The sequence below is a fragment of the Lepus europaeus genome, chromosome 1 (assembly GCF_033115175.1).
Source record: "Lepus europaeus isolate LE1 chromosome 1, mLepTim1.pri, whole genome shotgun sequence".
Classification (NCBI taxonomy): domain Eukaryota; kingdom Metazoa; phylum Chordata; class Mammalia; order Lagomorpha; family Leporidae; genus Lepus; species Lepus europaeus.
The window spans coordinates 4,894,212-4,914,482 of NC_084827.1; the positions used below are offsets into that span (position 1 = coordinate 4,894,212).

Consider the following 20,271-nt stretch of genomic DNA (forward strand, 5'->3'; position numbering starts at 1 on the left):
GAGGGGGTAAAGTGAAAACTCAGTTTCTGTTTATTTACAAAAATATATATGTATATGTATGTGTATATATATTAAACCCTCCCCCAGCACCTGCCCACATCACTTTTATACTTCTACCTCTACCTCCCTTTTAAAAACAAAGGCTCCCAAGGCCCAGAGGCTGCTGCCTCTGGAAGACTGGGTAGGAGCAGCACCGATCGCCTACGTGAGTAGGTTGAGGGAAGGGGCTGGTGAGTGACCTTGGCCCTGTCCTTCCTCGCTGAGGAGAGGGTGGGGGGTTTCTCCAGGTGTCCCCCCTGCAGCTCTCAGTCCTTGAATCCCTGAATACTGCAAAGAATGCGCTTCTGGTGCCCCGGCAGAGTGATTCCCATCTGCGTCAGGTCCCTGTGGACAGGGAGGGGGGCGCTGTGAGTCCGGATGCTCAAACCCCAGCTGCCCTCCCCAGCCCGGGCCACGCCAGCCTCCTTACTCAGCGGTCAGCTCCAGCACACATTCCATGGTGTCCAGCCCGGCTGAGCGGAAGTGCAGGATGTAGCGTTTCATGCGGATCGACTCGAGCCACTCAGACACGCTTCTGTAAGGGATGCCATCTGAGCCGCTCAGGCTGGGCAGGCGGAGAGTGACCCTGTGGGACACGGGTTCTGTCACCAGGGGCTCCTGAGCCTCCGCCTCTGTGCAGCCGCAGCCAGCACTCAGGGGAGCGGTCTGGGTGCAGAGAGGAGCTAGACCACTGCCTGTGGACCCACTTCTTCCTGCTTTCTTGTGTCTCACTGCAGCAGGAGGCTGGCACCCGTGCCATGTCAACAGACTGAGGGAAGATGGCAGCCCAGGGAGTCTCCCAACAGAAGCAGACCCTGGAGCTCCTGGTTCTGGGCACCTGCCTGGGAGCTGCTTCAGATTTTAAAGCCTCCTGGCTGAGCAGCACTGAAAACAGAACACAGGCCCGGCAGCCGGGTGTGGTCCTGTCATGTTCCAGGGTGGCAGCCTGAGTCCTGGGAGCAGCCCTTGCCTGCTGCCTTCAACCTCCGCTGTCATTCTTGCACTCTGACACCCACAACACAATGAGTGTTCCTGCACCAGAGGCTGCCAGAGCCAAAAACCATTAGCAAAGTAAATCTGCTGGGGGAAAAAATATCCAACATTCCAGAAAGATTAGCACATGCAGTCTCCAGCGTACGAGGGAGTTGTGCTCCAAAAGACAGTTTTGAAAGTTGGAACTTGGAACACATTTTCTCCCAGAAACAAGGTTATATATGGTGGTTTGATACACAGGCCGGTACGCTGGGCTGCTTTGCCAGATAAAGCGCGGCAAGTCCAGCCTGGCCTGCCTCCCCGCCCCTCCCCGCCTCTTACCAGTTCAGTCCCTGCGTTCTGGTCATGTTTTGGTAAGGTGCAAGTCTGACCATATTCCTATGAATATCCTTAAAATGCTGGTTGATGGTTCTCTGTCCTCAGGACAAAGTCCATACCTCTCAGCAGGGCTGGTCCTCTTTGCACTGACCCCTGCTGCCTCCCCAACTTCTTTGGATGCTGTTATCATCCTACACATCTGTAACTTGTCAGCTCCCAGATCTCCCCTCCCCCGAGACTGGCCATGGGACCAGGCAGCCTTCCCAGAACCTCAAGGCTGTCCCTGCCTTCCCCATCCCCACCTAACTGCCCAAGCTCCCTGGAACAGGTAGCAGATGGTAAGCATTGCTGTATCTTCCATATTTAGCAAAGAGCTTACACCTGTGGGTACTGCAAACTTTGTTGACTGAATGAACCTTTCCTTCACCCTTCACACCCAGGAATATTTCTGTGGGGTGGGAGATGCATTCCCAAGGCCCAAACTGGGCCACAGCTATTCCTCAGAGAATGTACAATGCAGTGGAACAGGCAAGGAGAACTCCAGGGAGGATCTGATAGGCAGCTGAGACGGGAGAATGGGATGGAGACTAACCCATGAAGTCAAGGAGCTGGGGTCCTAGCTGTAACTCATGTCCTGCGAATGTGGATAATCCGGAGCAGACTTCAAGCAGTACCTTTCAGGATTCTCCATGAGCACTTGCCTCTGCTTCCCATCCTCTTTCAAACTAGAGCTCTGCAGCAGGGACTGCACGTCCACCACCGGGGTGGCCTCTCCTCAGGGCACCTACCACAGTCCCACCTCACGTGCTGGGCTCTGTGCAGGGCTTCCCAGGCTCTCACTTGGCGGATGGGGCAGAACGCCTACTTCCATTCTCTCTTGTCCTTCCTCAGCATGGTTACCTGGGGTCAAAGTTGGCAATGGTCCTCAAGGAGTGGGGGTTGGCAAGCAACTGCTCCAGGTGCGCCTGCAGCTGGTGGAAGTGGGGCCGGCGAGCGCTGTCATATGCCCAGCAGTTCTTCATGAGTTCATACAGAGGAGCAGGGCAGTCCACGGGAGGCGGCAGTCGGTACCCATCCTCGATGCTCTTCATCACCTGAGGGCGAGAGCAGAGAGCTTCCCTAGGGGAGGAGGCTTACATGGAGGCCCCGGAGAAACCTGAGGCCAAATCATTGCACGGTGCCCGTAAGCACCCCTGAGCAGAGCTGAGAGTAGTATGGAGAACAGGGCAGCTGGTAAAGGGACCAGAAAAAAGAAACGGGAGTGTAGAAAACTTGTGGATCAAGAAGAAGAAATAAGGATATTTGCAGGAAAAGGCCGTGGAAGATTTTGGGAGCTGAGAGGTGTCAGTTAGGATGACTTGGGGAAGAATGTTCCAGACTCACCTCCTGATTGCTCATCTCCCCGTAGGGCTTGTCCCCAAAGCTCAGCACCTCCCACATCACAATCCCAAAGCTCCACACGTCACTGGCTGTGGTGAAGATTCGGTGGGCAATGGCTTCAGGGGCTGTCCAGCGGATGGGGATCTTTCCTCCCTGAGAAGGCACATGGGACAGGAAGTGGTATTTCAGGGCACAGATGGGTGTGCAAAAACGTGGGAAGGGGATGGGAGGTTGCTGTGTGCCCATAAGCACGGATCCTCGTGGTCACGCGCACAACAGGAAACGGTGCGTGTGGAAGTACGCAGTGCGTACAGGGCTCTCACCTGGGTTTCGTAGGTGCCATCAAAGTTGTCCAGAAGACGGGTCAGGCCAAAGTCAGACACCTTGCAGCACAGGTTCTGACTCACCAAGATGTTCCTGGCAGCCAGGTCCCGGTGGACATAACTGTGGTCACTGAGGTAGTTCATGCCGGACGCTATGCCCAGCAGCATGGCCACCAGCTGCCCAGGGACCAGCTGGCCTTCCCGCTCCTGCAGCAGAGTGAGTGAGTGAGTCAGGGAACGGGCAGGGTCTCCCCCCAGAGATCATGTCACCCTCCCAGCGGGCCCTCCGTGCCCCTCACCCTCAGGAAGGCATCCAGGGCTCCGTGCTCCATAAACTCCGTGATGATCATGATGGGCTTTCCTGAGACACGAGGCACACGTCACCATGCGCAGCACTGTCTGCCTGCCCCTGGCAGCATGCCCTCCCTCCGCTCCTGGCGGTCTCCTCCCTTCCTTCCCACCCTCTCGCCCCAGGCTGGTGGAGAGCATACTCTTTGTGACAACGCCTTCTAGATGCAGGATGTGAGGGTGGTTGAACTGGCCCATGATAGTCGCTTCTCGAAGGAAGTTCCACCACTGGCCATCGGGAGAGGTGTCTTTCAGGGTCTTAATGGCCACTGTCTTGCAGTCCTGGCTGGGGACCCTCAGGGTCCCTCTGTACACTTCCCCAAACTCTCCTGGGTGGAAAGAAAATGGGGACATGGCCCAGTGCAGTGCCAGGCTCTCTCAGGAGGCAACAGTGGCTCCTTCCGGCCCTCCTGTCCCCTTTTGGTCTCTGGGGGACCCAGAACACGGAGGTTGCCCCCTGGGACAGGGCTTGGGGAAGGGATGGTGTCTGGGCCTGCAGGGAAGCTCTGCAACTTGTTCAGTGCTGCTTTCACATTTCCTCTTCAGCACCGTTGCTGATTTCCAGCAAGTGTGCGTTCACCCTGGGTGAGTGGGCCCTGAGCCGTGGGACTGGGGTGTGTCCAGGAAGAGCAAGCCAGACCAGCCCAAGGGACAGGGGAAGGTGAGGCTGACCCTGGCCGCCTCTCTTCCGGGAGCTCCTCCAGTCACAGCTCAGCTGGCTTAGCCACACAACCGGCAAGGACACTGCCAAGCTTTGTTCTCTACTCAGATCCACTTCCTCTGGGGACTCGGGGGATCAGGGCAGCCCAAGGACACCGGGCCCCGGATGGGGTGGAATGCTGGGCTAGGGAGGCTGCCAATCTCTCCCGTTTGGGAGCCATCTGAGAAGAGCAGGAGTCTCAGCACAGCAACAGCTCCATGAACAAGGACGACGGACTGAACGCTGTCCGAACCTCAGCCCCGCGGAATCCGAGTGTGCAGGGGGTGGGGGCTGCTTCAGGGAGCAGATGGAGGGGATGCGGGGCAGAGTCCAGGGACCTCAGCTGGGAACTCTGGGCTCCCCAGGGAGGCCGGAGGAGGGGCCCGCGGCAGCTCCGTGCTGCCACACGGAGGACTGGCTGTGTGCAGTGCATAGCAAGAAAAACTCACCTTCCCCTATGACAGTGTCCACAACCAGCCAGGCTGGGTCCAGCTCTTGGGTGAAGTCCAGGGCTCCCTGCGCAGGGTCCTCATAGGCCTGGAGGTCCACGTAGGGCTTCAGCCACAGCTTGTCCTCTGTGGGGAGGGCGAGGAGGGCTCAGGAGTATAGGGGGTGGGGGTAGGGGGTGGGGAGCAGGGGGTCCGCAGCGGAGGAGGTCCCTGAGGTGAGTGCTGTTTTGCATGCAGTGGGAGAGTCGTCTCTCTCCTTAGCCACTAGGCCTCCAGGCTTGGGCCTCCTTCTTCCTGTCTATGCTCCAAACTGCCTGTCCTTAAACCCCAAGGTCCAAAGCAGTGGGTCAGAACCAAGAGCTGAGGAGCACGTCCCTGGCCGTGAGTTACCCAACCTTCCCCTGCTCCGACCCTGCTTCCAGTCCCTTGCCTCCCTCCCCATGCTGCTTCAGTCACTCACACCTCATTCACATTCTCAGACAAGCCTCGCTCCCACCCTAGTCCTCCCATGGACCGCTGACTCCCCCTGTGGCACAACATCTAATGAGGTGACAAGCAAGAAGCCCACGTGCCTCCGAGGACCTCCACCCCCTGCTGCCCAGCCTCAGCTCACAGACCGGTCACTGGGATGCCCAGAACCCAAGGTGACAGCGCGGTGGCACCAACAGTTAATAAGAGATAACTGCAGCAGAGCCACTGGCGGGCCATCAGCACAGAGTTAATTAACCAAAGTTAATTAGGTAGCACAACACAAAAGCCCCATGGACAAAAACTCTACATGGGCCTCCAGGGTCAGCCTGGCAAACATGAACTCCTTCTCAGCGGCACCTTTCCATGCACACACGCGTGTCCAAAGGCACATGCACACACACGTGCTCACACTCACCTCGGTCCACATCTGTGACGTGGTCGCGTGGCCTCTGCTGCCGTTGCCGCTGCCCCCTCCTGTGAGAGGTAGGAGTCCGTCTCCTCAGGGCCCTGGGACCACTCAGGGGCCCCACGGGCTCTGGCAGAATCTGCCCCAGCAGCAAGGGCTGGGTATGAGCTTCAGGACCAGGGGATGGGAGGGTTGTCAGAGCTACCACGAGGGGCTTCTAATGGGACAGGGACTGGGACAGGTGTAAGGGGAGGGGATGGGAGTCAGCACCTTGAACGGAACACGAGAGTCCCCAGCAGCAGAGCCATGCCAAGCAGCAGCCCGAAGATGATGGCCACGATCTCTCCTCCGGTCAGACCCCTGGAAACTGCAGGCAAATGGGGTGAGGAGGCCTGGGGCGGGGGGCTCATAGCCCGCAGGGATGAGGGGGTCAGAAGGGCCTGGCCCTGGGGACAGCAGAGTCAGTTCTGTCACCGGGTGCTGCGTATGCATTTGCCCCTTACTCTGGGAAGTTTGTGTGTAGAGAAGAGGCAGGATCAGCAGTTCTAAAGGGAGCGGAGGTGTCTCCGTGGACAACAGGTGTGTACCTATGGGTGCAGGGTAGAACGCGAGATAACCCACCTGGAGGGCTGGTCCGAAATTCATGGTCAGGTGAGAAGGGGCCAGGGCCCAGCGGCGTCAACATCCGGACTCTGACGATATATGTGGTGTCTGGCTGCAGTTCTGTCAGCAAGACCCTGGGTTCAAGAACCATCTGGTGCCGTTCTTCGTCCTGGGGGTGGAACCTGCAGTCACTGGGCTGTGCCCAGACAGGCCTGGCTGGAGGTGACGGACAGTCATGCAAGCAGGTGGGGAGGGTCTGCCCAGCAGAATGATAAGGACAGGGTTCTTGGTGGCCTTTTGTCCAAGGAAAGCTACAGAGTTAGCTTGGGCGGCTCCCCCCAGGATGGCACCCCAGGCTAGGAACATCGGGGACTATCCTGGCGCAGACTCGGAAGGTGCCTGCCAGCAGACCTGACCTGGTTCAGCACATGCAGCTCATAGGTCAGGTTTCCTCCGGGACTGCGAGGCCGGGACCCTGCCCAGGTCAGCTCCAGCTGCCTGGGTTCTTTCTTCACCAGTCTCAGAGACAGGCCTGAGAGTGACTCTGGGAGTCCACAGGCAGACAGTTGGATGTGGAAGGAAAAGAGGAAGTCACTTAAGTCATGTTTCTTTTTTATTTTTTTTTAATTAAACTTTTATTTAATGAATATAAATTTCCAAAGTACAGCTTATGGGTTACAATGGCTTCCCCCTCCCAAAACTTCCCTCCCACCCACAACCCTCCCCTTTCCCGTTAAGTCATGTTTCAATACTGCACACGCCTCCTGTCCAGCAGCTGGAGCCTGTTTTTCTGTTTGCTCCTGGTCCCTTACCTGCATGCCCCATGCTGATGCTCAGGGAGGCACTGGCGTGACTGGAGCTCCCCAGCCCCGACACACCATTCTGTGCTTCCACGTTGAAGGTGTAGTTGGTGTAGGGTTCAAGGCCATCAACGCGCACACTGGGCACTGTGAGCTCCCTGTTCCCTGGGGAGAAGTGCACACTGGCCCCACAGGGCTGGCAGGGCCCCCCGTCCTGGGCTGAGCCCTGGCACTGGGAGCACCCTACGCTGTATCTGACATCCTGGCGTCCCCCCATATCTGCAGGAGGCTCCCAGCGCAGGGAGAGCTGAGTCCCCGATGCAGAGAAGCTCAGGTTTTGGGGGGCCGAGGGTGGACCTGTGGAAGAAGAGGAGCCATGATGGTTGTAGCTCTGTCCTCACCAAGCTGCTGAGCCCTGCTTCCCCCAACCCTGATTTTCAAAGTCCTCATGGAGACACTTGATTCCTACTGAGGATAAAGGAACATACGCACATTTCTGCATTCTCCCAGGGAGAGCAGGGGACCAGGCGAGGGACAAGTGCCTGTCACCCTAGACAGTCTCCAATATCTGAGATGCTCTGGAAAATTCTGGCCCTGATAAGGGCTCAGCAACAGCCCAGCACTTCCTCCTGATGGCTAGCCCTGCACTCAGACTCACGTGAGCATGCCTCCTGGGGGCCCTCTCCGGGGGCTCTGTAGTGGCCACTGTCACAGGTACAGATGGTGGCTCCCTCAGAGGTGGCTGTGCTGTGCTGGGGGCACTTGAGACAACGGGGTGTGCTCACGTCGGTCCGGTAGGAGTCACTAGGGCAGGCTGTAGAGACAAAGTAGAAGAGTTGTGGTTGTCTACTGTTTTCACAGGCAGAACCAGCACCTGTCCAATCCCTTGTATTGGAAACATCTCTGCTGGGGTGGCCCCCTCCCCACAACCTGCTCTCAGGCACTCGGACTCTAAATCACTGGGATGGAGCAGGGCTTCCTTCCAGCCCACGTGGTCCCCGGGGGTTCTCACCACCTCTGTCCTTACCAATGCATGCCGTGCCTCCGTCACCTTCCTCATAGCCAGGCTCGCAGTGGCACTGGCCCACGGGCACCAACCACTCGCCATCCGGGCTGCAGTGCATGCGAGGTGCACCTGAGGGCCCCGCGCTGGACTGTGCATGGGGCAAGCAGGTCCCCGCCACTTCCACCAACCCGACGGGTCCTGGGAGAGTGTCAGGGAATTGGGCCAAGCTGTGCACGGCCTCAGGACAGCGCTGGTAGAACACACGTACAGACACCAGGGCCACACAGGCACCTGGGTTGTGGAAGGCAAGGTAGAGGCCACGGCGTGTCAAGTGGCCCAGGGAGCAACGCTCCACATTCAGCTTCACGGAGCCAGATGCAAGGTCTCGAATGGTGAAGCTCTGGTCTGCAGCCACTGTGGTTACCTGGGAGGAGGGAGGGGGGTGAGCAGAGGGGCAGGGTAGCAGAGCCATGCTTCATTCCTGCATAACAGTAACAATGGTTTTGGCAATAAATGGTTGAGCATCTGTAACCCGAAAATCCCAAATCTGAAATGCTCCCCAACCCACAACTTTGTGAGCACTGTTCTGACTTGACAGGTGGAAAATTTCACATCTGATCTCATGTGACAGGTCTCAGTCAGAATGCAGGCACACTAAAAATAATATCGGAAATTACCTTCAGGCTGGGGATATAAGGTGTATATGAAATATAAATGAATTTCTTGTTGAGTTTTGGGTCCCATTTCTAAGGTATCTCAACATGTATTTGCAAATATTTGAAAAATTATGAAATTCAATACATATCTGGCCCCAAGCATTTCAGAAAAACAATCCGCAACCTGTGCTTTACAACTTGATTATGGCGTGAGGTAGCAGGCTTGGCATTTTATGTACATTATGCTCATTACCCCATGCAACAATCTACTAGACAGGGTGACTTATCACCCATACTTAAGAGACGAGGAAAAGAGGCCGGCGCTGTGGCTCAACAGGCTAATCCTCCGCCTTGCGGCGCCGGCACACCGGGTTCTAGTCCCGGTCGGGGCACCGATCCTGTCCCGGTTGCCCCTCTTCCAGGCCAGCTCTCTGCTGTGGCCAGGGAGTGCAGTGGAGGATGGCCCAAGTGCTTGGGCCCTGCACCCCATGGGAGACCAGGAGAAGCACCTGGCTCCTGCCATCGGAACAGCGCGGTGCGCCGGCCGCAGCGCGCTACCGCGGCGGCCATTGGAGGGTGAACCAACGGCAAAAGGAAGACCTTTCTCTCTGTCTCTCTCTCTCACTGTCCACTCTGCCTGTCAAAAAAAAAAAAAAAAGAGACGAGGAAAAGAAAGCCAAGGGAATGTAGAGACCTTGTGCGAAATCACATAGCTACTACATGATGGGGCCAGGACTGGAACCCAAGCAGTGGGACTCCATGGTCCATAAAATTTCCACTATTTGGTGGGGTTCCCAACCCCAGTGCTGGTGACGTGATCAGCTGCAATGGACATAATTAATTATTAATAAAAAATTCCACAAGATTTTCTTATGTGAAAGAAAGGAGAGCATATCCTATAAAATACTCTTTGTTCCTTTGCATTCTTGTACGCTTTCCTCAGTAGGAAAGAAAGGCATGGCACTAGACCTCACCTGCAGAGAATGGTCTGACTACATAAGCCTGCTGTACTCACGGGGTGTGTCACACATGCATGGCAGGTGCGCTGAGAGGGAGAAGTCTGACTGCTTCTGCACTGCGTATACTTCCTCTACCACCTCTACTATGGCATCGTGTTATCTCAGTGGATGCCTGTAAAAGCTTCTAGAAGATAAGCCTGGCCCTATTATCACTCTTATAATAAGGACACCAGAGCTTCGAGAGGTCAACTGGTACTTCCAAAGCCAGGACACAGGGCAAAAGGGACTCAACGCCAGCACTAGTTCCACATTCTTCTCATTACTCCACATCTGCACTCTCTCCCTATCTCTGCCACTTTCTGCAGTTTTCTTAGCTGAGTGGGGTCACGGTAAGGAAGGCAGGGATCAGCGTCAGGACTGAGAAGGCAGTGGAGCGGTAGCAGCACCTTTTGGAACAAGGGCCGTCGGAGCTGGATGCCCACGTCCTGGTCACTCTCCATGTACAGAAGGTTGAAGGTCTCCTTGCAGCCCAGAGGTCCAGCTCCTCCGGGGAAACTCTTACAGTCTCGCACGGTGAACTGCAGCTCCACGTGGACACGTGAAGCCTCCTCTCCCCGGTAGATCCAGTTGGAGCGGAGCCAGTGGTCAGTGTCTCCACCTTCCTGCATTGGACAGTCCTGGTACATGTACAGGGGCGTCCCATTCAGCATCTGCTGCACCTCACTCCACTGCGAGAAGAGAAAGGAGAGCCAGGCATCAGATCCTCACCTGCTTCCTAAACCCAGGCGTATTAGGGCTGAAGAAAAGTAGCTGGTGTCAGAGCCCCTCCAGGTTCACACTACTTGTCCTGCCTCTCCCCACCCCTTGGTCCCAGGATAGTGGGTAAGTGTTTATGCTTAGGGATTTATTTGGCTATAGGATGGACAAGACAATAGCCCCTTAACACCCCTAGCCCTGGTCCCTTCAGTCAGCCATCTCCAACCTCAAGAGTACGTGTGCACACCAATTTTCACCTATTTCATCTGCAGAGCTGTCAGGTGCCCCAAAGGCAATGCTCATTCACAAAACCCTTCTGCCTACTTGTTCAGAGAAGAGAAAACTTATTTTGAAATACTAAAATCTGTGTGCTTTTGCAGGGCAAAAGCAAACCCAGAACTCTTTGTAAAGGGGAAGCCCACCTTCCCCAATATGCTTGCCGGTTACAGCTGTTCAAAAACCACCATCGAGAGCTGGCACTGTGACGCAGCAGGTTAAGCAGCTGCTTCTGCTATAGCCCCCTCCACTGGGGCGCTAGCTCAAGGCCCCGCTGCTCTGGTTCCCATCCACTTCCTGCTAATGAGCCTAGGAAGGAGCAGAGGATGGCCAAGTACTTGGGCTTCTGCCCTCTACATGGAAGACCAGGATGGAATGTCTGCTCCTGGCTTTGGCCTGGCCCAGACCTGGCCATTGCTGCTATCTGAGAAGTGAACCTGTGTAGATGGAATATCTGTCTCAATTTCAAATAAATAAACAGATAAGTAAATAAATAAACAGGTAGAGTGGCTGGGGCTGCTAGACACTACTCTGGCCCTCCTAAACTAATTCTTTTTTAAGATTTATTCACTTTTTACCTATTATTCACTTGAAAGTCAGAGTTACAGAGAAGGAGCGGTAGAGGCAGAGAGAGAGAGAGAGAGAGAGAGAGAGAGAGAGAGAGAGGTCTTCCATCTGCTGGTTCACTCCCCAAATGGCTGCAATGGCCAGGGGTGGGCCAGGCTGCAGCCAGGAGCCAGGAGCTTCCTCCAGGTCTCCCATGGGGGTGACAGGGGACCATCTTCCACTGCTTTAGAATGGAGTTGGATCGAAGTGGAGTAGCCAGGACTTGAACTGGTGCCCATATGGGATGCCAGCACTGCAGGTGGTGGTCCTTGACTTCTTTCACATTAAAACAATTTTTACACATGATAATAACAAAATGGCTAGCACTAATATAGCACTTACCATAACCAGTCATTGTTCTAAGCACTTTCCATGGGGAAACTGAGGCAGAGCGCAGAATGACTTGCCCAGTGGACTTCACTCTGAAGAGGCAGAGCTGGGACATAAGCTCAGGTACTCCAGGCTCTGGAGTTTGTGCTCTTAATTATTATGTCTCCTTGTGCTTATTATCAAGAGCTGAAGCATAAAGACTTACACAGAAGAAAACATTTACGTCCTTTCCCAACCTTTCACCCTCATTCCCAGAGGCAACCACTCTTAACAAGTTGGAGCAAAACTTTCCAGAACATTTTCAACGGCTCCAGAGAAACATCTGAAAATGTTTCTATTTTGTTTCTATCATAAATGAGATCATACAAGTATTATTCTGTAACCTACTTTCTGTTGTAATAAATAAGCCTTTGAAAGGTATCCACAAGACCATGCATACATTTATCTCTCTTTTAACAGTCTATAAATAGCTTCCATTACATGGACATAGATAGCCTAATTACTACCTATTATTGGACATTTGGGTAGGCTTTTTTTTTTTTTAAAGCAAATATGTACACTTAATGAAAGCCTTCTAGAAGATTTCTACAATAGCTGTATCAAAAGGTAGACAAGTTACAAATTTTAGGATACTGCTAAATTGTCTTCCAAGAAGACTCACCAACAATGTAAGAGGGCTCATTTTCTCAAAGTCTCATCAACACTGGATATTAATACACTTTTCGCCAATCCCATATCTTCTCCTAACATTTTTGTAAGTTTTTTTTAGGTTTGGATTTTGATTTCCCTAGGATTTATTTTTCTGTGTACAGTGTGAAGTGGAGGCATATTTTAACCATTTTTCTTTTACAGTGCCACTGTCAATTTATTGACTAGTTGATACAGTTGGGGCTTAGGACACAACACTCCCAAATACTTATTTGGCCTATTTCAAGCTGGCTATTCTGAGAAACTTGCAGACCTGGGTGTAGCTTGAAAAGCCCTTTGTAAAGGACATTTACATCACATCTCCGAAGGAAATCTACCTCTGTAAATTAGCTGTATCAGGAAAAGTGCTGCTTCCAGACTTCTGCTTCCTGAGACTTCTAATCGGCAAAGCAGGACAGCCTTTGTTCACAATGCACAGGTGAACCCAGCCCCAGGCTCCACTCCTTTTCTGCATCTTAGCAAGCTATACATGCTCAATCAACTGACCCTTCAGGTCTCATATTTTGTGGAACTCCAGTGTTTGTTGTTGATTAAACTAGCACTGTGGTGCAGCAGGGTAAGCTGCCCACAGCCTGTGACACTGGCATCCCATATGAGCACCTATGGAAGTCCCAGCTGCTCCACTTCCTACCCAGCTCCCCGATAATGTGCCTGGAGAAGCAGTGGATAAGGCCAAAGTACTTGGGCCCCTGCCACCCACATGGGAGACCCTGATGGAGTTCCAGGCTCCTGACTTCAGCCTGGCTCAGCTCTGGCCTTAGAGGCCATTTGGGGAGTGAACCAGAAGATCAAAGTTCTCTCTCTGTTTCTCCCCCTCTCTGTAATTCTGCCTTTCAAATAAATACATACATTTTTTTTTTTAAAGTGGATTTTCTGATGTTACCTTGCTTACTGTTCATTATCTCATAGACTCCATTACTAGACCCCAGAGGGTAGAATTTTCTCTCTCCCTCCAATACTTTCTACATTGATTGGTAATTTCCAATGTTATCACACCCTAAAACCTCATATATGTGGGTTAGTTTCTGGACTTTCTGGACTTTTCCATTGAGCTGAGTACTCTTGTGCAATGCCACATGTATTAATTGTAGCTGATAGTCTCCTATCTGTGGTAGGACAAGTTTCCCATTTCATTCTTCAAAAAGCATTCTCAATTATTCTGAAGTATTTTCTTTGCTGGATGAATTTATGAAAGATGTGCTCAGATTCCATAAATATTCCATTTTGGTTGCAACCCATAATTGGATAGAGAATAAAGCTCTTGGAAAGTTCACTTTCTTGGAGTTTTTGCCCACTGTAACGCACCGGCTCTCAACTCTGCTCTCAGTTCTGGGAGAAGGCAGGAAGCACCATTAATTACACTTTCTGGGTGGGGTGGGGTAGAAATACATACTGCTGTGGAGCACAGATTTCTGCATTTTGTTAGGGAAGTTCAAAGATCGGGCAAGCAGTGTCCGAAAGGCAATGAAAAGGCACCTGGAGTCTGTTCCTAAGAGGAAGCTGTGCTGGGAAGCCCAAGTGCACGGCCAGGTGCACAGGGTGGTGGGTGGTTAATGTGCAGCACATTAACCCGAGTGCCACAGCTGCAGCTGGAGCCCGGAGAAGCAGATGTTCCCAGCTGTAACTTTCCTCTCCCAGGTCCAGCAGTGACAGATGGGGGACAACCAGCTGTCTGGGCTCAGCATGAAGGGTCCTTTCACCCATCACTCAGGCCTGCTGGCTTCCACACGGGTGCAATCTGGGGAGCCTGACCCAGAATGTGTGCACGCATACGTGTTTTGAAAAGATGGGGAGAAGGTGAAGGGATCTGGTGGAGGGAGGCAGCGTGTGTGTGCTGGCTGTGTTCTAGCCTTCCCAGCACTGGGTTCTTTCACCCAGGCTGAAGAGGAGGGGGACTTACTTACACAGCTCAATTAGGAGAGAGTTATTTGGGTGGGGTAACAGCCCGTGGGAGCCAGCAGATGGACCCGCAGCCATCGTTGTAGAGTGATTAGCTGGTTTATGAGATGAAGTGCCTATTAGGGCTGGCCTAATCCAGGATTTTCCAAACAGCCCCTCCTGGAGGACACATTATGGTTTAGTCTATAACTCTAATTACAGGCCACTCTGTGGGAGAGCAGAGAATGGAGGCAGGACCCTAGGACCCAAAGGGAAAGAAACAGTAATTCTGACCCCAGAGCCAGAGACTGCACTGAAGTCTTCCGAGTAAGGAAGCAACACCCAGAGAGCAGAGTCCAGGAGCCTGGCCTGTGATTCGCAGCCAGCTCTGTTGGGTGGCAGAAGGTGCTCTCCGGACTTCCCATAACTGACCTCCACTCCTCACTGGGTCTCAGGGGTACCCTACCCACGGAGGGAAAGGGCACAGAGCTGATCAGTGGGCTGGAATGCACGGTGTGCATGCCGTGTGCTTGGGTGGGAGTGGAGAGCCTACCAAGGGCTGGGGAAGGTTTTTAACCATGGGAGTCAAAGATTCTTGCAGGATTTGGTGGGCACTTTGGCTTTCCTCTCCAAAAATAGCACGCTTTCCCTGACACCCTGAAACCTAACTCTGCAGCTCCACTGCAAAGCATGGCTCCCTGGTGTTTCTGTCCCTCTGTAGGCAATGCACTGGTTTCAGCCTTCAACCACCCCAGCTTGGGGCATTCTTTCCCCGGGGAGGTGGGCTCATCCTCCGCCCCCTGCTGTGGTCCTCCCAGGCATTCCCCACTGGGGGTGGAGGAGCCAGGCCACTGAGACATTCTCTATGGGGTGAAGTCTGACACCCCCCTCCCCGGGTCCCATTCAGCAGCCTCTGAGTCAGCCTCCCATCCGTCCCCTCCTGGAGAGACACTTCCAGTTTTTCCTGCTCTTTTCTCGGTTCCTCCACCCACCTCTCCGCCCCATTTCCCACTGGCCTGCAGCCTTGAGCCTTGCCAAATCCTTCCCTCCTGACACTTACCCCATCCTCCGGGGGGTCCGGCAGCCAGCCCAACTCTCCTTGTGCAGTGCTTGTGTCCATCAGAGTGACTGGAGGTGGGGAGAAAATGAGCCGGTCACCTCTGGAGAGGAGGGGCCGTGCAAGCCCACGAGCCTCCGTCTGGGGCCCAAGCCCCAGGCCTCCACATCCTCTTCCTGACAGCTGAGGTTTTCTGGGGCTTGGGGAAGGGAGAGGGCCCAGGGACAAGGGAGTGAAGAGCTCAGGGGTTTCATGGTCTCCCTCCAGAGGAAGAAGGATGGCAGAGTAGGACAAGACTTGGAGTGCTGAATCGTTGGCGAAAGTCGATGCAGGAAAACATGAGATCAGCCCCAAGAGACTTGCACCCTCTGTCACCTGGACTGGTGCAGCCTGGGGCAGAATTGGAATAGACGGACAGGAGGGGCTTGCTCAGCCGTGGATACGACAGTGGGGAAGGGGGTTCCTGCAGGGCCAGCATGCTGCGGCCTGTTACTGGGGGGTGTGAAGTGGGAGTGCGCAGCACGGCTCTGGGTTTGGAAGTGTGGAGAGCAGGGCCTCACAGGATGTGCAAGCCTGTAAGGTTTGAGCCCTGTACCTGGGAACTAGGGTAGCAAGTCCTAACCCTTCACCCCAAGGCAGGTCCTTGGCTCTGCAGGCCCAAGTTGGCATAAGGCGACTCTCCAGCCCAAACTGAGGGCTGGGATCCCTGGCTTGGGCACCCCAGGCTGGGCACCCACGAAGCCTGCGGCCGGGGAGCAGGCGCCGCTTCCTGCCAGCGGTCAAGTGCGCACTGTCCACCTCCAGAGGCCAGCTGCCGGCCGGCAGGGGCGGGGTGACTGACCCGGGACAGCAGAAGTTTGGGGTTAAAGGCCGAAGATTGGCCTGGCCAGTCGATAACCGGCGGCCAGGGCAAACCCAGCGGCTGGAGAGGGGGCGCGGGCAGGAGGGCCTCTCCTGGAATGCCGGCTCACGAGGCGGGGAGCGGGTGCTGGGTCCGAGGGGAGGTGGGAGCCGCGAGGGCGGGGGTCAGTACCTTCCTTGGCGCGCGCTCCCGGGGGCGGCGGCAGCAGCGGCAGCAGCAGCAGCAGCAGCCCGAGCCCCAGGGGCCAGCGCCGCTCCATGGCGCCGGGCCGGGACCTGGGACCGCGGCCCGGACGGCTGCGCCAGGTCGCCGGGGACTGGGTGAGCCGGGCGGGCCGGGCGGGGGCGGGGGGCGGGGCCAGCGCCTGGGCGGAGCCCGGGCCTCACCTGGTTCACCTTCTTAAAGGGACAGTAGGGCAGGAAGGAAACTGGTCAGACAGGTAATAGACTTCAAAAACCGAAGGCGTCGTGACCGGAACGAGGCTGCGGGCGCCGCCTAGTGGGTGGGACTAGGAATTGACGAACCCTGCCCTGCTCTAAACCCAGGCCAGTCTTGAACCAGCCTTACCTAGTTCTGCTTCTGACTTGAGCCACACTCGGTCCTCCTTCGCCCTCTCGCTTTATGCAGACCTGTAACAGATTCCGGGGAAGGCAGCAGTGAGAGACACGTGCACATGCTGTACCACGGGGGTTAGAACCCCCGGCCAAGCAGCTGGGGGCTTAGAGGAGCAAGCCTGGCCAGCAGGCACCTTAGATGTCCCCAGGGAGAAAATGGCGAGACGTGGGCTTCGAGACTGAGAGAGGCGTGAGCGAGGGCCGCCAGGCGAGGAGCCTCGAGGCGAGCAGGCCAGTTTGACAGCTGGGCTCAGGATTCGCCTTGGGAGCCAGGGCCGAAGGGCAGGTGTGTGCGGGAGCAGGGAAGGTCTTGGCAAACATGCGAGGGAGTGCGAGCCGTGCTGTGCCCTTGCAGAGCAGGCCCGAGGAGCAGGTGGCGCGCTGGGCGGTGGCGGTAGCCAAGCAGAGCGCTGGCCTCCGGCTTCAGCCCCGCAAGGCCCAAGAAGTGTAGGACGGTCCCTGCCCTAACCAAGCTGTGAGTCTGTGGAGGGCAGGGGGCCGGGACAGAGACGCAGAGCGCACCCAGCCGGCTAACATGGCAGGCGGGAAGGGACTTGGGTGGTTGAGAGGGGAGCCATGCGGAAGCACAGGCCCAAGGCTCCACTCCTGGGGCCCCTCCTTCCCACGCCCCTCCCTGGCTCCATCTCATTTAGGTGACTCACACGTAGTTTTTCTATCATTTAAATTGTTGCTTGTTTTGGTCACTGTGAAGGAAGGGAGGTGGTGAATTATAGGTGCTTGTTTCATTTTCAAATATTAATGCGGCTTAGTTTTTTTTTTTTGTCCTTGTACAGATAAGACAAATATGGCTCATAATGTCTTGGCCCAGACTATTCTTAGTGGCATAAATAAATAAATGTAACCCATGTGCATTGGTTAGAAGACTCATGTTGAACAGAATGAAACTAAATGGAAAGTAGAAACCTCCCCTCTTCCACCCTCCAATATCTGTCCCCTGAGTTACCCACCATCAACTCTTTCTTGTGATTCCTCCCAGGGTTCCTCCTGTCCCCGGCAAGTGCACCCCATCCTGTATCCCCCCTCCCTCCTTCTGTTCCCCCTCGCATACATGCTTTTATATTGTGTATGCAGAAGTGGCCGGATCACGCACACTGCTCCACACCAGGGCCTGTATTCTAATGCTTAGGACACTGTTGGGGAGGGGGCCCATGTGGGCTCTCTGGGGTCAGAGCTTTGTGATTTCAGCGGGGAGGAATGGGCGATGGGTGCAAAGCCAGCAGTTGGGGGGAGGTGGAACAAGCTTTGGACAATTGCTGCTAGGAAATAAGCCAGACCGTGGTGAGGTAATGCATGTGCTGGTTGCTGTAGTTTGTTAAAGTTATAAGACCCTTGAGACGGGGATTTGGGGGCGGGGAACCCGCTCTACACAGTGAGAGGTGGAGTCTGGAGCCCTGGAAGGGGGCCGGGCTTTTGTTTTAGGATAGATTCTCTCACCTTGGATGTGTTGCCTATGGGGTGTGGATGTTCTTTGGTCGCCATGCAGCACGACTGTGATTTGACGTTTTCTTGGTATGGCTTTTGTGAATGGGCACCTGTCTTCAGTTCTGGGCTGTGTCCTTCACTGGCTGCAGAACTTTTCTCACATTATTTATATTCTTGGGGCTTCAGTTTCTCCAGACCTGGATGATCTCTGAGGCCATTGCCAGAGGGTAATCTGATGGAAAGATAGCAAGCTCTGAAATAGAAGACGGAGGCTAGTCCCTTAGCCACTCGTGCCTCTGTCTCCTTGCCTGTAAAATGGGATTAATCATGCCCACCTCATAGAGTGGATGTGCTGGTCAACAGAGGAGAGAGTGCCTCACTAACCGTCAAGCACCAAGCAAACATTAATTTGCCAGGTGGATGTTGGAGGTCAGAACCTGCTGAGGTTCTCCTCTGGGCCTCCCACCTGCTCCAGAGAGAACAACTGCTGTGAGTAACACATTGCTTCTTTTCCTTTTAGCAACAGTTTTATTGAGAGATAACATACATAAATAAACTGCACCCATTCCAAGTGTCCAGTTCCATGGACTCTGAAGAACACAAACGCCCTATGCCCCCTCAGTAAGATACAGAACACTTTCATCACAAAAGCACCCCCCCCCCCCGTGCTCCTTTGAAGCAATCCCCCCTCCGGTCCCTGGTTTTCTGTCGGCATCTGTAAGTGCTGCCCTTTCCAGAACTGTATGCAGTCGCTGGAATCTTGCAACCCCGACCCCCTTTAGCCTGCAGCCCTCAGGATCTGTCTGTGTTGCTGCGTGCATCAGCAGTTTGCTCCTTTTCACCCCTGTGCAGTATTCCCTGTGTGTGTGCCCTAAGACATCACTTCATACAACATCCCAGCGGAGAATTCTCCCTCTGCTTTGTGTGCTGGGTGTCAAAGCCCTCTTGGTATCTGGGGCTGCCCAGAGGGGTGCCTCTCTTTCCTCCTACTTGGAGAGGACCTTGATGTCTGGTACTGACAGTGTTCGGTCTGCATTCGTGACTTCCTGAGCTCTCTTGGTTTTGCACCCTTGACCTTAACTTTCTCTGGTTATATTGTCCCGCTCCTGCCACTCCTTTCTGACCTGGGAAAAGGTAAAATTGCACCCAGCTTGGGTCAAGGTCTTATATGTCCATAGTCCCTGGTTAAAACTCAACTCACATAACTGAGGGTAATCTGGAGAACTGCTAGCAACCAGCCCGATGGTATCAGTACAAATTAATTTATCAGACTAGTGTTAAGTCCCCTAGCAAGGGCTGCATGGATGGGCCCAAAGTACTTGGTTTGGCTGCACGGTCCTGGCCCACACGTGCAGGCAGCAGGTTCGGGAGACTGTGTGGGCAGTGGGAAGAGAAGACAGCTCTCTCCAGTGTATTGCTCCAGTGCATGGTGCATGACTTTGATCCTAGGCCTCCTTTGGTCCTTCTCGGCTTCTCGCCCGTGCTCTTACCTATCTGTTCTCTGATCCAGGTTTACTATCAGGCACTAGGGTGGGGATAATAATAGTTAGCATTTATGACAGCACCTACGCATGCTGCTGGGCACTTTACATACATTATTTCATTTACTTCTCACACCAACCCTTTGGGGAAGGTATCATTAGTCCTACTTTATAGATGGAAAAATCTGAGGAACAGGGAGTTTAAATTTCTTGTTCAAAGTCACTCAGTTATAGAACCAAGATTTGAATCCTCCTGGGTCTGCGGCCCTAACTCCTTCTGGGGGTTTCAGGAACACTCACTTTTGTTTTAACTACTCCCCCCCTCCCCCCACTGAAGTACAGCTGTTCTCACTTGAAGCACCCTGGGTTAGGTTGGCCTGCTCTTGCACTTTGCAAAAGGGATTCACCTGGAATGTAACCCTCGGTGGCCGAGTTCTTCATTTACCCTCGCCTCTGTGAGGTTTACTCACGCAGTCTTGTGTTGATTCACCCTCATTGCTGTGTGATTCACCCTCATTCATTGTATGAGGATCACCTTGTTTTTGAAGATCTCTTGGTCTATGGTTAAGTGATCTACGCTGGAATTGCTATAGCTGGGTGGCTCCCATGGCTTATCTGGCTTGTCCTTGTGGGTCGGAAACAGGCTTAATCCTCCCAGAAGCACTCTTTTAGGTCGTCCAGATGACTCTTCCACTGCAGAGGCCAGGTGAGCAGAATCACAGGCCCCAGTCATACTGCTTCGAGTCCCCTCCTCCACACCCGCACGTCTCTCTTTCCTTGTTACTTTGCCAAGAGGAAGACACGAGGTG

The 20,271-nt window shown here is 54.2% G+C and overlaps 1 protein-coding gene across 1 annotated transcript; it reads right to left on the reverse strand.

Annotated features, from left to right (window-relative positions):
- Positions 1-7: 7 nt before the first annotated feature.
- Positions 8-16,230, reverse strand: EPHA1 (EPH receptor A1). The gene is made up of 18 exons (XM_062189271.1): positions 16,096-16,230; positions 15,066-15,133; positions 9,898-10,179; positions 7,858-8,260; positions 7,489-7,644; positions 6,843-7,187; positions 6,447-6,574; positions 6,049-6,199; positions 5,698-5,794; positions 5,437-5,495; positions 4,551-4,676; positions 3,545-3,730; positions 3,353-3,414; positions 3,054-3,260; positions 2,734-2,883; positions 2,251-2,444; positions 470-625; positions 8-384 (listed from the first exon to the last, which is right to left on the reverse strand). Exons 1-18 carry the CDS (start codon positions 16,181-16,183, stop codon positions 306-308), a joined length of 2,937 nt encoding a protein of 978 aa, XP_062045255.1. The 5' UTR covers positions 16,184-16,230; the 3' UTR covers positions 8-305.
- Between the last annotated feature and the right edge of the window lie 4,041 nt (positions 16,231-20,271).

Coding starts and splice junctions, on each gene's coding strand:
- EPHA1 (XM_062189271.1), bottom strand. CDS start 16,183: ATGGAGCGGCGCTGGCCCCTGGGGCTCGGGCTGCTGCTGCTGCTGCTG. Junction 15,134..16,095: donor GGGAGCGCGCGCCAAGGAAG/GTACTGACCCCC, acceptor CCCCACCTCCAG/TCACTCTGATGGACACAAGC. Junction 8,261..9,897: donor GACGGCCCTTGTTCCAAAAG/GTGCTGCTACCG, acceptor CCCTCCTCCCAG/GTAACCACAGTGGCTGCAGA.